The sequence below is a fragment of the Podarcis liolepis genome (assembly GCF_965112155.1).
Source record: "Podarcis liolepis genome assembly, chromosome: 15".
Taxonomy (NCBI): Eukaryota; Metazoa; Chordata; class Lepidosauria; order Squamata; family Lacertidae; genus Podarcis; species Podarcis liolepis.
Window position 1 is genome coordinate 9,468,711 of NC_139566.1, and position 12,990 is coordinate 9,481,700.

At 48.3% G+C, this 12,990-nt stretch overlaps 1 protein-coding gene across 3 annotated transcripts in view; it reads right to left on the minus strand.

Moving 5' to 3' along the window:
• The window catches only part of NUP210L (nucleoporin 210 like), a 51,826-nt gene that overhangs the window by 19,794 nt on the left and 19,042 nt on the right, over nt 1–12,990 (minus strand). For all 3 annotated transcript variants that reach the window (XR_014519564.1, XM_083476920.1, XM_083476921.1), the window contains exons 18-24: nt 9,231–9,319; nt 7,267–7,371; nt 6,940–7,041; nt 6,078–6,206; nt 3,473–3,600; nt 2,253–2,385; nt 1,809–1,871 (exon numbers count right to left, since the gene is read on the minus strand). Coding sequence is in view for 2 of the 3 variants with exons in the window: in XM_083476920.1 (XP_083333046.1) it covers nt 1,809–1,871; nt 2,253–2,385; nt 3,473–3,600; nt 6,078–6,206; nt 6,940–7,041; nt 7,267–7,371; nt 9,231–9,319 (749 nt within the window). In the remaining variant the exon portion in view is untranslated. The remainder of the gene's footprint in view (nt 1–1,808; nt 1,872–2,252; nt 2,386–3,472; nt 3,601–6,077; nt 6,207–6,939; nt 7,042–7,266; nt 7,372–9,230; nt 9,320–12,990) is intronic.

Consider the following 12,990-nt stretch of genomic DNA (forward strand, 5'->3'; position numbering starts at 1 on the left):
GATCTGCCAAAAAAGCTGAAAAACATCTTCATGTATGTGACAATGGCCGCAAGAGTTTTAACAGCACAAAGATGGAAGACTGAAGAAACCCCAACTAAAGAATCATGGCAAGAAAAATTGACGGACTACGAAGAACTGGCAAAACTGACATACAAACTACGGGACAAGGATAACTGTGACTTTAAAGATGAATGGGAACCCTTTACAAAGTATTTGAAGACACAACAAAGCGAACTGGACTCCTTGGCTGGTTTTGAATAAACATTCACAAACTTTTATTTGATAATAATCAGCTAAATGGTTCGAGGATCTATACAACTGTGTAACATGCAAAAAACAGCATTTTTAGAGAAATCAAAGACTGGAACTGAGGGAAGTCGGGGGGTGGGTGGGTTCTGTGGGGGAGGGAGGAAAAATGGGGGGGAATAAGGATAATATGTTTCTGGATAATATGTTTTGTTTTACTTTTGAATAAAAAAGTTATTTTTTAAAAAAAGGAGTGGGGAAACCTCAGACTTGAGGGGTCTGCTTTACTTAGGATCCCACAACCTACCAATCAAAGCCAGGTGTAAGAGGCAATTAGACCCCACACCATATGTTTAAGAAACATGGCTTCCCCTAAAATGTCCTGGAAATGGTAGTTTAGTCCTCCATGTCATACAATTTCCAGCACCCTTAACAAACTACTGTCCTAAACTTTCTTTGTGGGAGGTAATGTGCTTTTAATGTATGTCGTGTACTAGAATCCCTACTATTTGCTGCAGATATGACAGGAGGCTAGGAAGGGGTGATAAAAGTGGTCAATTTTTAAACAGAGAAACTGATTAATCATGCAAAATCAATTCTAGGCAGTTTGCTAATGAATTTGTAACTGAATTAACTGATAGAACAAGCTGACCTGCCCTCCCTGTGACGTTATCTAAATCTGTGCTGAAAGGGCAGAAAAAACTCTGCTTTACAAGCAGAAAGAAGGTGTGAAAGTTCTAGGTAAGGCAGGGACAGGGAGTATGTGGCCCTCCATAAATGATGTTGGACTCCAGCACCCAATGGTTGGGACTGTTAGGAGTTGGGAGTCCGACAGCAATCGGAGGGTCACTGTTCTCCCCATCCCTGTTCGTGGTAGCAGCGCTGTATAGGAGGCATTTCAGGACCTGGGAGAGCTCCCAAGGAAGGGAGGTGGCACTGGATCAAGCTCATTACCCAGTAGCAAGGATTAGGGGCAAGGAGGAGGCTCTTCAGGACCTTGGATAGCTCCCCGAGGTAAAACCTTTGGTACTGGGAAGAAGACAGGTCTGAAAATGTAGTCCAGTCTACACTATACATTTATAGTAGTACCACAGTACTTTAAACAGCCATGGCTTACTCAAAAAAAAAATCTTGGGAACTGTCATTTGTTAAGGGTGCTGAAAGTTGTTAGGAGATTCCCCTCTTCCCCTCCCAGAGCTACAATTTCCAGAGTGATTTACCAAACAAACCCTTAACTCAGGGAACTTTGGGGGCTGCAGCTCTGTGAGGGAGAACAGGGGGTTGCCTAACAACTCTCAGCACTCTTAACAAACCACAGTATCCAAAATGCTTAGAGGAGCTGTTTTAAGGATATAATACTCCTTTAAATGTATAGTACAGATGGGGCCTGGATCTGCTCTCCTTCAGTGGAAACATGGATTGCATTGACTGACATGGTCCTGTAGGCGCAGTGACTCATCTCAGGGTAACCTATGCCATGGAAAGAAGGAAGGAAAGGAGGGTGGGTGGGAGATGGGCATAGCCAATAGGATGGTTTTATCCAACTGATACTCTGAACTTACCTGCATCATGTTGTGTGGAATGAGGGTTATTTTCTCTGGGATGAGCTTGAATGGTGGGAAGACCTGGCAAAACACAACAGCAGTCAAATTTGGCCACGTGGGAATTGAGGCTGTCTTTAAACACACACACACAGGACCAGCCTTCCCCAATCTGTCGTTGCTGAACTTTAATTGCCATCAGCCTCAGCCAGGACGGCCAGTGGTCAGGGATACTGGGAGTTTTAGTCAAGAACAACTATAATGCACCAGGCTGGGAGAAGGTTGTGCCAGAGAGTCCATTATCTTTTCATTCAAATCTGCAGCCAGGGCCAAAGGAACATTTCACAGAACTTGCGCATGAAGTTCTTAACACCTCTGGTTCTAAAACCATAGGAGACGTTTTTTGCAAACCGTTTTTCCCGTGTGCCTGGGTTTTTTGACAGCCCAGCGGCTGCAATTCCTTACCTCCACTTTCCGAGGAGCCGAGGTGAATTTGATTCCCATTTTGTCCCAGGCCACAGCCACTAAACTTGTCTGCCCCACAGCCATGGCTCGGAGGACGTAGACTTCGGAATAGTCACCCACTTCCTCCATTAGCCTGCAAGGAGAGGTTTGGTAATGGTTGCATTTTGTCCAACCTGGGCAAGGGAGTGCACCAGGACAGGCCAAGCAGATTTTCAGGCTGGTCTCTGGCACCCATCTTCACAATGCCAAACAGCTACTGTCCTGGGGATGACACTAGCCAAATGACGGAGCTCACAAAGAAGAAAGATCAGCTGCGTGACAACAAGAGTTTCCCTGACTGGGATCAGCTCTGCCATTTTCAGGGTGGCTGCCATGGGAAGAGCTTGTCAAACGTGCAACAGCCATCCCAGAGACACCGGGGGTTGAACCTGGGACCTTCTGCACTGCATCTGAGCTATGCTCCTCTCTTAAAGAATAAGGCAAGGTTCCAGACCTCGTGGCTTTGAATAATGACCTGATTTTAAAAGGGCCCCTGTTCCATCTAGTGCAGTGTTTTCTACACAGGCCAGCAGCAGTTCTCAGGAGTTTCAGACGGAAGACATGGCTAGCCTAACTTCCTACAAATCAAGTAAGATCCCTCACAGTTCTGAATAAAGAGCTGGATTAAAAAGGAACATTGGAATATGCCACATATGGAATCAGTTTGTCTCCCTTACTACAGTGGTACCTCTGGTTAAGAACTTAATTCGTTCCAGAGGTCCGTTCTTAACCTGAAACTGTTCTTAACCTGAAGCACCACTTTAGTTAATGGCGCCTCCCGCTGCTGCCGTGCCGCCGGAGAACAATTTCTGTTCTCATCCTGAAGCAAAGTTCTTAACCCGAGGTACTATTTCTGGGTTAGCGGAGTGTGTAACCTGAAGTGTCTGTAACCTGAAGCATCTGTAACCCGAGGTACCACTGTATTGCCTACAATGATTGGCAGGGGCTCTTTAAGGTTTCAGGCAGGGGACGTTCCCAGCCTGGCTGGGAGATGCAATTGGCGATTTAACTTTTAAAAAAGGCAGACTGAGCTATGGCCCTTGCAGTTTTGACCACAAGTTTTGACACTGTGGACTTGGTCAGTTTTGTGGGTTTCAATTGTTTGGGTGGAGTGTGAGAGCAGGGAAGAAGAATGCACAGTCAAAGCAGAAGTCAAAGCACAGGAGACGCAGGGCACTTACGTCAGTGTGACAATGGGGGAGGCTGCCTTCAGCTGGAGCCGCATGTAGACAAAGTATTTACTCCGGAAAGGGTACCGGTGATGTCCCAGGACGCGCACGGAGACCAGCACCGATTTTCCGACCTCAATCTGGGGAAGAAGGCAGAGGGTTCCAGGGTGTCCTCAACTTGGATGGCTTCGAGAGAGGATTAGATAAATTCACGGGGGAGAAGGCTGTCGAGGGTTGCTAGCCATGATGGCGACGCTCTGCCTCCAGTGGTTGGAGGCAGCGATGCTTCTGAATACCAGCTGCTGGAAATCGCAGGAGAGGGCCCTTGCGCTTGGATTATTGAGCTTGCCAGAGGGCCTTCTCGGTAGTGGCACCCGCCCTGTGGAACGCCCTCCCACCAGATGTCAAAGAGAACAACAACTACCAGACGTTTAGAAGACATCTGAAGGCAGCCCTCTTTCGGGAAGCTTTTAATGTTTAACAGACTACTGTACTGTATTTTAATACTTTGTTGGAATGGGCAGGGTAATAATAATAATAATAATAATAATTCTGCCTGGGGGCTTCCTAGAGGAATCTGGTTGGTCGTTGTGAGACCAAGACGGTCTGATCCAGCAGGGACCTTCTTATCTTCTTCATGCAGCAGGCATATCGGAAGCTGCCTTAGTCCACGTCAGACCACTGGTCCATCTAGCCCAGTAGACTGACTGGCAGAAGCTCTCTAGGGGTTTCAGGCAGAGCAGCCACCTGGCCCTACCTGGAGCTGCCACTGGGGATGGGACCAGGGGCCTTCTGCGTGCAAAGCCGATGCTCAACCACTGAGCCGCGGTTCTTCTCACACATACCCCAGTGCCCCTCCAGATTTTGTTGGGACTCCAGCCCCCTCCAGCGGAAAAGCAAGAGGACTGAGATGCGGAGTCAGACAAAGTAACATTCAGTGCATGTGGCACAGGGACCGAGCTCCCCAAGGCTACAGGGTTTCTACCCATCCCACTGCCAGGTGATGAGCAGATAACAGCAAAGGTTGCTAGGTTCGTAGCTGGGGCAATCAGAATAAGGGCCACTAAGTGACTGCCGATTCAGGACTTTAAGTTGTGCTCTTACCGTAATTTTCGCTCCAAAACACACACTTTTTTGCTCCTAGAAAGTAAGGGAAAATGCTTGTGCGTGTTACGGAGCGAATGCACGGATCGGAGCCATGGCTGCCGTCAGTCAAGCAAAGCGGGAGCCGTTTACACGCTCTATGAGGCTCTCGCTTTGCTTGCTTTAAAGCGACCTGGAGCCGGGGAGGAGGGAGGGAAGGAGAGCCATGGCAGCAAAGCGGACACGGAGGAGGGACAGACGCTAGCAAAGGTCTGCGCGCTCTCTAAACAGAGCAATGAGGCTGCAGAGGGACAGCAGGAAAGATAAAATTTAAGCAACCAGCAGCAAAATAAAACCAACCTCTAGCTCTGAGCCACGCAGTGAAAACCAGGAAGTAAAAAAAAGGCTGGGGATGAGGGAGAGGGGAAAACTTCGTAAATCCCCCGAGTCTCAGCTGATCCACTGGGACGGAGCAGCTTGTTTTCAGGCAGGATAGATTTGAGCATTGTCTGGGTCCTAGTGCCCCTATCTCTTTTTTGTGCTCCATTCTATTGCTGCTGGTGGCTGCTTATCACTCAGGCTGCAAGAAGGAGCGCTTTTACACAGCTAATGGCAAATCCCCTGCAATCCAAGTCCTCCTCACTTGCTCAAATCTATTCTGCCTCAAAACAAGGAGCGGAAGGAAAAGGCTGCAAACTGTTAAATGGAAAAAAAAAACCCAGGCACAGGGCAAATACCTTAAGTATACCTTTAAAGCAACAGTGCTCTTTCCCTCCCTCCTTCCCGCTCAGCTCCCCGAAAAGCTCCTTCTACACCCCCCCACGCTGCTCCTTGTCCCTCGAGTGCTTTTCCTTCCCTCCCCACTTAAAACGTGGTTACAAAGCATGGATCCACATGGATCCTCAGGATTTTTGCACTGGGTCACCCCAAATTCACCATCAGATCACATGTCTGTGGCCACAGCATGAACCACAAAAATCATACAGCCACTGTTTCATTTAGAATATTTTTTTCTTGTTTTCCTCCTCTAAAAACTATGTGCGTGTTATGGTTGGGAGCGTGTTATAGAGTGAAAAATATGGTATATCAAATTTCCTTTTCTGCGTATACTGTAATGTTTTACTGTTGCTATGGCCATTGGCTCATGCGAATACAGTGGTACCTCGGGTTAAGAACTTAATTCGTTCTGGAGGTCCGTTCTTAACCTGAGACTGTTCTTAACCTGAGGCACCACTTTAGCTACTGGGGCCTCCTGCTGCCGCCGCGCCGCCAAAGCACGATTTCTGTTCTCATCCTGAAGCAAAGTTCTTAACCCAAGATACTATTTCTGGGTTAGCAGAGTCTGTAACCTGAAACGTATGTAACCCGAGGTACCACTGTAAAGTTTTATCTTATCTATCTGCCAGGTGATGTATGTGTTCCCTTTGCAAAGGGAAACCCACTCTCACAAATCTCTGCCAATCCAGGCTACGCAGCCAGTGGCCGCTCATGCCCTCTGACACCTCTCCGGCCAGCTTACGCATACTCATCATACCTTATCAACAAGGTCCACTTCCAACTCATACATATTGGAGATGCGAAGGTAGGCTGTAGCAGGTCCCAGGAAGGCCAGGCACAGGTCGTAGATCTCCAAGGTCAAAGAGCCAGGAAGGACAGGAACCACCTGCAAGGAAAGTGACAGGAGCAGTCGCTCGCAGGGTAAAGGAGGCATCACTTATCTGGCTGTATGAGACGGCAGGGCCCCGATCCTTTGGCTTTTGAAATAAATCTGGTTACCACAGGAACTCTGTAAAGTAAGAAATTGTGCCAGAGCTGATTTTTTTCTTCTTGTCTCCTCCCTCCGAGTCCCTTTTCCTTTTGTGTCGTGTCTCTTAGATCAGAAGCCTGAGGCTGTCTTACCACTGATGCTTGCAAGTCCCCCTAAGAGCTATTTTTCGGCTGGAGAGTAAGGTTAATACTTTGCTTTACAAAATATATAGACTGCTTAAACCAAAACAAAAAAAAAAGGAAAGGAAAGGAAAGGAAAGGAAGGAAGCTGTCTAAGTAGATTACACAAAACAGTGTAAAATATTTATTGTTCAAAAGCAACAACTGATACGATGGGTAAGATGTAAATACAAGTATACACAATGAAAGCATATGCCCGGGTAGGCTTGCCTAATAATATTTACTATTTTTGGTTTGTTTAGTAAATCTGTATACCGCCCTTCCTCCATAGATGTCAGGGCAGTTCACAACGTAATAATAATAAAAATAATTAACAATAGCAATAATATGGAAGATGAACCTATGTATTATCAAATTAAGAGAAGGGGAAGAATAGGTGGCAGGAGATCCTGAAGCCCTAGCTTTCTCTCTTCATAAAGGCTCACAGAGCTACACACTTTGACACTCACCTGAATGGCGCTCTCTGTTTCCAGGTAAGTGATGTTCACCATCTCCTGTGCGCTGCTGTTGACAAGGAAGTAACCGGACCCTTCCACCAGTGCAAACACTTCCTAGGCAAAGCAGAAGGGGGGGGGATATCCACACCAGGACCCCAAGTCCGCTCTTTCAATGTTGCCACACAGAGCACTGGCTTACCTGGGGCTGCTCTGTTTTACTCCAAGGTCAGAGTTGCCACCGTTGCCCCATTTTGCCTCTGCCAAAGTTCTCCACGAAGAGCCCCTGGTCTGAGCAGGGTTCCTCACCACCTGACCCACACCCAGCTCCTTGGCCCCTACCTTGACATCGGGATGGTTGTACACAGTGATGTTATCCGGAACCACAGTCACGTCCTCGACCAGCATGAGTTCCACGGCGGCAGAGGCAGGGGAGTTGGAGACCTCCTGTGTGCAGAAAGGGCAAGGAATGCTGCCTCGGGGAGTTTCCGCAGAAGGCAGGCCAACGCCAAGGAAACCTGTGCCCTTTTTCTTTTGCTGAAGGAAACAGATCTGTGCATACCCAAGAACCACCAAGGAAAAGCCCTGCTGGGCCAGACCCAATGGCCTATTGAGTCCAGCACGCTGCTCTCCGCGTGGCCCAGCCAGATGTGGATGGGAAGCCCGTGAGCAAGATGTAGGCCCCCAGGCCTTTGATACTGGAGGTAATACAGCCATACTGATTAGGAGCCACTGATACGTCTTATCCTCCGTGGATCTGTCTAAGCCCCTTCTAAAGCCGCTTTAAGCTGACCGCCTCGCAGCGTCCCTTTTTGTCTCTCCTAAATATCCCGACGGTCGGCTTCATTGGATGATCCCAGGTTTTCAGGTACAACGAGGGGGAAAAAAACACCTCTCTGCCCACTTTCTCGACACCATTTTACATTTATTTATTTAATAAAATTCACATGCCGCTCGACGGTAGGGAAGAAGCTCAAGAGGGATTTACAAAAAAGAACAGAACGGCGACATTATTGGTGGAGGGTTAAAAACCATTTAAAACCTTCAAAAACAATGAAAATCAACGATAAGCTGAAAACCGCATTAAAACACACGCCAACGTTCTGGGTAGGCTTGCCTAAACAAAAGTGTTTTGAGCAGCCGCTGGGGAAGAGCACAGTGAAGGTGCCTGCTGGATGTCAAGAGGCAAGGAGTTCCAAAGTTTGGGTGCATTTCTTACAAATCTAGCAGCAGGTAACTAACTGCATGTGATACTGGATGAGTTCTGGTGCCTACCTCCCCTACACATACTTGCAACCCAGGGGGACTCAGATAGCGCAGATAATCTGGCATGTTAGGCATCCCTTCTCACGGCGCCAAAGCTGACATGACAGAGAGCCCAGCTGTAGTTTTCTCCCTTTTCCATTGCAAAATGTCTTGAGAAGCTTAGGCAGTAAGATGTTCTCTCCTTTCTCAAGGAAACGGGGTGTTTTTTTTGAGGGGAGGACGGTTCTGACGAGACAATCACATTGCGAGATGTGGGAGACGGCAATTGTTTCTTTTCTGGTCTTGACTGGGGCGTTGGCACTATACGGCGCCTGATCCCCTGCTTCCATGGTTTTTTGCTCTTTTCAAGACCAGACCAGGCAATTTTTTTCTATAAGCTGCCTTGAGTTCTTGTCAGGGAAAACAGCAGGGAATAATAATAATAATAATAATAATAATAATAATAATAATAATAATAATAATAATACACGGCATCTGTAACAGTGCCTGTTTGCAAATTAGAGCAGTTAAGTGGGCCTATATGGGGAAAGGTGATCTCATAGGTAAATTGTTAAGGGCTTTATATACTACAGTGGATCCTCAGTTGTTGAACACCTCCATTGTCATACATTTCTGCTCCCAAACGCTGAAAACCCAGAAGTAGCTCGGTTTTCGAATGATTTTCAGAAGCCGAACGTGATAGGCGACTTCCGTCTTGAGTTTCCCTATTGTACTGAAGCTTCTGGTTTCAGTTTTCGGAAGTCGAATGGTCTTCCGGATTGGATTACGTTCAAAAATCGAGGTTCCACTGTAACAGTAACACCCTGAACTTGGCCTGGTAGGAAACAGGCAGCCAGTGCAGTTCTTACATACGTCTACCATGCAAATAGAATTGTAGAGTTGGAAGGGACCCTGAGGGTCTAGTCCAACCCCCCTGCAGTGCAGGAATCTCTGCTAAAGCATCCAGGACAGATGGTCACCCAACCTCTGCTTCGAAACCTCCAAGCAAGGACCCAAGGACAACAACACCCTCTCCATGGAGCAACCTTCCCTCCACTCACTCTTGGGCTCCCTCTCTCGGAATATTTCACAAAGTTGACGGAGATCAACACCGTCCCTTTGATCTGCCGCACCTCAAGGAGCTGGTGTCCTGGGACCAAAACAGATACAGACATAGGGAGGGAGGGAGAGAAAAGGAAGCAGAAATTGAAACAAATGTATTTTAAAATTGCCATTCTTACATAGGAAGGGAGGTGTGAGGGAGACTGCATTCTTACACGTGAGATACAGTAAGTTTTATTTTTAAAAAAATTACAGGGATGAGCAAAAGGGGTCTTGCCAGGTGGGGCGGAGCCACAAGAAGAAGAAGAAGAGTTTGGATTTGATATCCCGCTTTATCACTACCCGAAGGAGTCTCAAAGCGGCTAACAATCTCCTTTCCCTTCCTCCCCCACAACAAACACTCTGTGAGGTGAGTGAGGCTGAGAGACTTCAGAGACTTGACATGAGCCAACAGTGTGACGCGGCAGCTAAAAAAGCCAATGCAATTCTGGGCTGCATCAATAGGAGTATAGCATCTAGATCAAGGGAAGTAATAGTGCCACTGTATTCTGCTCTGGTCAGACCTCACCTGGAGTACTGTGTCCAGTTCTGGGCACCACAGTTCAAGAAGGACACTGACAAACTGGAACGTGTCCAGAGGAGGGCAACCAAAATGGTCAAAGGCCTGGAAACGATGCCTTATGAGGAACGGCTAAGGGAGCTGGGCATGTTTAGCCTGGAGAAGAGGAGGTTAAGGGGTGATATGATAGCCATGTTCAAATATATAAAAGGATGTCACATAGAGGAGGGAGAAAGGTTGTTTTCTGCTGCTCCAGAGAAGCGGACATGGAGCAATGGATCCAAATTACAAGAAAGAAGATTCCACCTAAACATTAGGAAGAACTTCCTGACAGTAAGAGCTGTTCGACAGTGGAATTTGCTGCCAAGGATTGTGGTGGAGTCTCCTACTTTGGAGGTCTTTAAGCAGAGGCTTGACAACCATATGTCAGGAGTGCTCTGATGGTGTTTCCTGCTTGGCAGGGGGTTGGACTCGATGGCCCTTGTGCTCTCTTCCAACGCTATGATTCTATGATTCTAAGTGTGACTGGCCCAAGGTCACCCAGCAGCTGCATGTGGAGGAGCGGGGAAGCGAACCCGGCTCACCAGATGACGAGTCCACCGCTCTTAAACACTACACCACACTGGCTCATAACAACACTAACATCCTGGCAGGTGGGACGCTGTTGCTTACTGTGAGGGAAAGGAGAGAAGTGGCAGGGAGGCCAGCATGGTGCAAACACACCCATGGAGCCAATCCAGCACACCTGCCAATGTGTTTGCAGCATGCCAACCTCCCCACTTCATCCCAGTAAGCTGCAGCAGGACAGATGCTTCTGCAGCTGAGATAGTGCTACTGTGTATTGTAGAGATTAGAGTGCTGGCTTGGGACATGAGAGTCCAGGGTTCAAATCCCCAATTGGCCATGAAGCTCACTGCCCCTCAGCCAAACCTACCCTACACGATTGTTGTTTTGGGGAGTAACTACTACTTCGCGGTGAGCACCTTTTTTCTAGAAGAAAAGCAATGGGGGAAAACCACGCAAAGCCACCTTGAGCTCCTTGGAGAAAAAGCTTGGGACTCTAAGTGCAATAAACAAAATAATTAATAACCCATTTAAAGGTGTAAGCAAAGCCCTCCTGGCTCAGGCCAGTGGCTCATCTAGCCTAGTGTCAGGGGACTGCCATCGGAACAGGGGAGGGAGGCAGGGGGATACAGAGAGCCTCCGAAGCTTCTGAGGAGCAGCTCCTTGTCCAGCGGTGGAGAAAGCCACACCTCCAGTGGAGCAGAGGGGGAAGGGGGCAGCCAAGCGAGGGGAGGGCTTGAAGATGCTACTGAGAGCCTAAGCGCCTCACCTAGCCCGGCTGGCCAGGAAACAGACACACCGTTTTCCGTCACCTAGCTTATGCAGACGGGTGAAACGTAAGGAGGGGAGGCGGAAATTTTCATAGAATCATAGAGTTGGAAGAGACAACAAGGGCCATCAAGTCCAACCCCCTGCCAAGCAGGAAACACCACCAGAGCACTACTGACATATGGTCGTCAAGCCTCTGCTTAAAGACCTCCAAAGTAGGAGACTCCACCACACTCCTTGGCAGCAAATTCCACTGTCAAACAGCTCTTACTGTCAGGAAGTTCTTCCTAATGTTTAGGTGGAATCTTCTTTCTTGTAGTTTGGATCCATTGTTCCGTGTCCGCTTCTCTGGAGCAGCAGAAAACAACCTTTCTCCCTCCTCTATGTGACATCCTTTTATATATTTGAACATGGCTATCATATCACCCCTTAACCTCCTCTTCTCCAGGATAAACATGGCCAGCTCCCTTAGCTGTTCCTCATAAGGCATCGTTTCCAGGCCTTTGACCATTTTGGTTGCCCTCCTCTGGACACGTTCCAGTTTGTCAGTGTCCTTCTTGAATTGTGATGCCCAGAACTGGACACAGTACTCCAGGTGAGGTCTGACCAGAGCAGAATACAGTGGCACTATTACTTCCCTTGATCTAGATGCTATACTCCTATTGATGAGGCCCAGAACTGCATTGGCTTTTTTAGCTGCCGCGTCACACTGTTGGCTCATGTCAAGTTTGTGGTCAACCAAGACTCCTAGATCCTTTTCACATGTACTGCTCTCAAGCCAGGTGTCACCCATCTTGTATTTGTGCCTCTCATTTTTTTTGCCCAAGTGCAATACTTTACATTTCTCCCTGTTAAAATTCATCTTGTTTGTTTTTGCCCAGTTCTCTAATCTGTCAAGGTCGTTTTGAAGTGTGATCCTGTCCTCTGGGGTGTTAGCCACCCCTCCCAGTTTGGTGTCATCTGCAAATTTGATCAGGATTTTGGGTGGCTAAGTTCTTATGTTGGGGGAGAAACCAGAAGGGGTCACTCCCGGAATCTGCAAGTGACTAAGACGGACATGAACTTTGTGGTTCTGCACTGTAAATAGTTTGCACCAATAAAACCTGTAAAAGACAGGTTGGAGTCCTGCCTGGTTACTCACGAGCAACCACCACCAGCACCTGACACCTGGCATCCTGTTCTCACAGCAGCCAACCAGACGTCCAGGTGGGAAACCCGGAAGCAGGGTGTGAGAACAACAGAAATTCTCCTTTCCTGTGGTTTCCAAATTGCGCGGCGGAAGCAGGACTGAGATAATTAAAAAAAGCACTGGTTGTGGCAGTTCTAGCTACAGGGGCTTGGATGGTCTCCTCATTAAAGGGCCTGGGAAGATAAGAAGAGCCTGCTGGATCAAAGCAGTGGCCCCTCTAACCCAAGCATCAGTTCTCACAGTCGCTAACCAGACGCCCCAATGAGAAACCCCCAAGCAGCACTTCAAGGACACCACCACCCTCCCCATGCGCAATTCCCAGCAACAGATATTACCGTATTTTTCGCCCTATAGGACGCACCGGCCCATAGGATGCACCTAGTTTTTTTGGGCGAAAATCAAGGGAAAATTTTTTATTTCCCCCCTCAGGTTTGCGCAGCCATCCCCAAGCTAGAAGAGGGAGACGGAGTGCTCCATCTCCCTCTTCTGCCTTCAGGGACAGCTTGTGGGGCTGGCGGGGGGAGAAGCAAGCTTGCTTCTCCCCCCCCCCCCCAGCCAGCCTCCAGATCAGGTCGGGGAATAGCGGGGTGGCGGCGCTGCGCCTCCCCGCTGTCCCCCAGCTTTTGGGCTGCTGGCTGCTGCCCGCAAGGCTTGCGAGCCCGCGGGACATCCCGCCGGG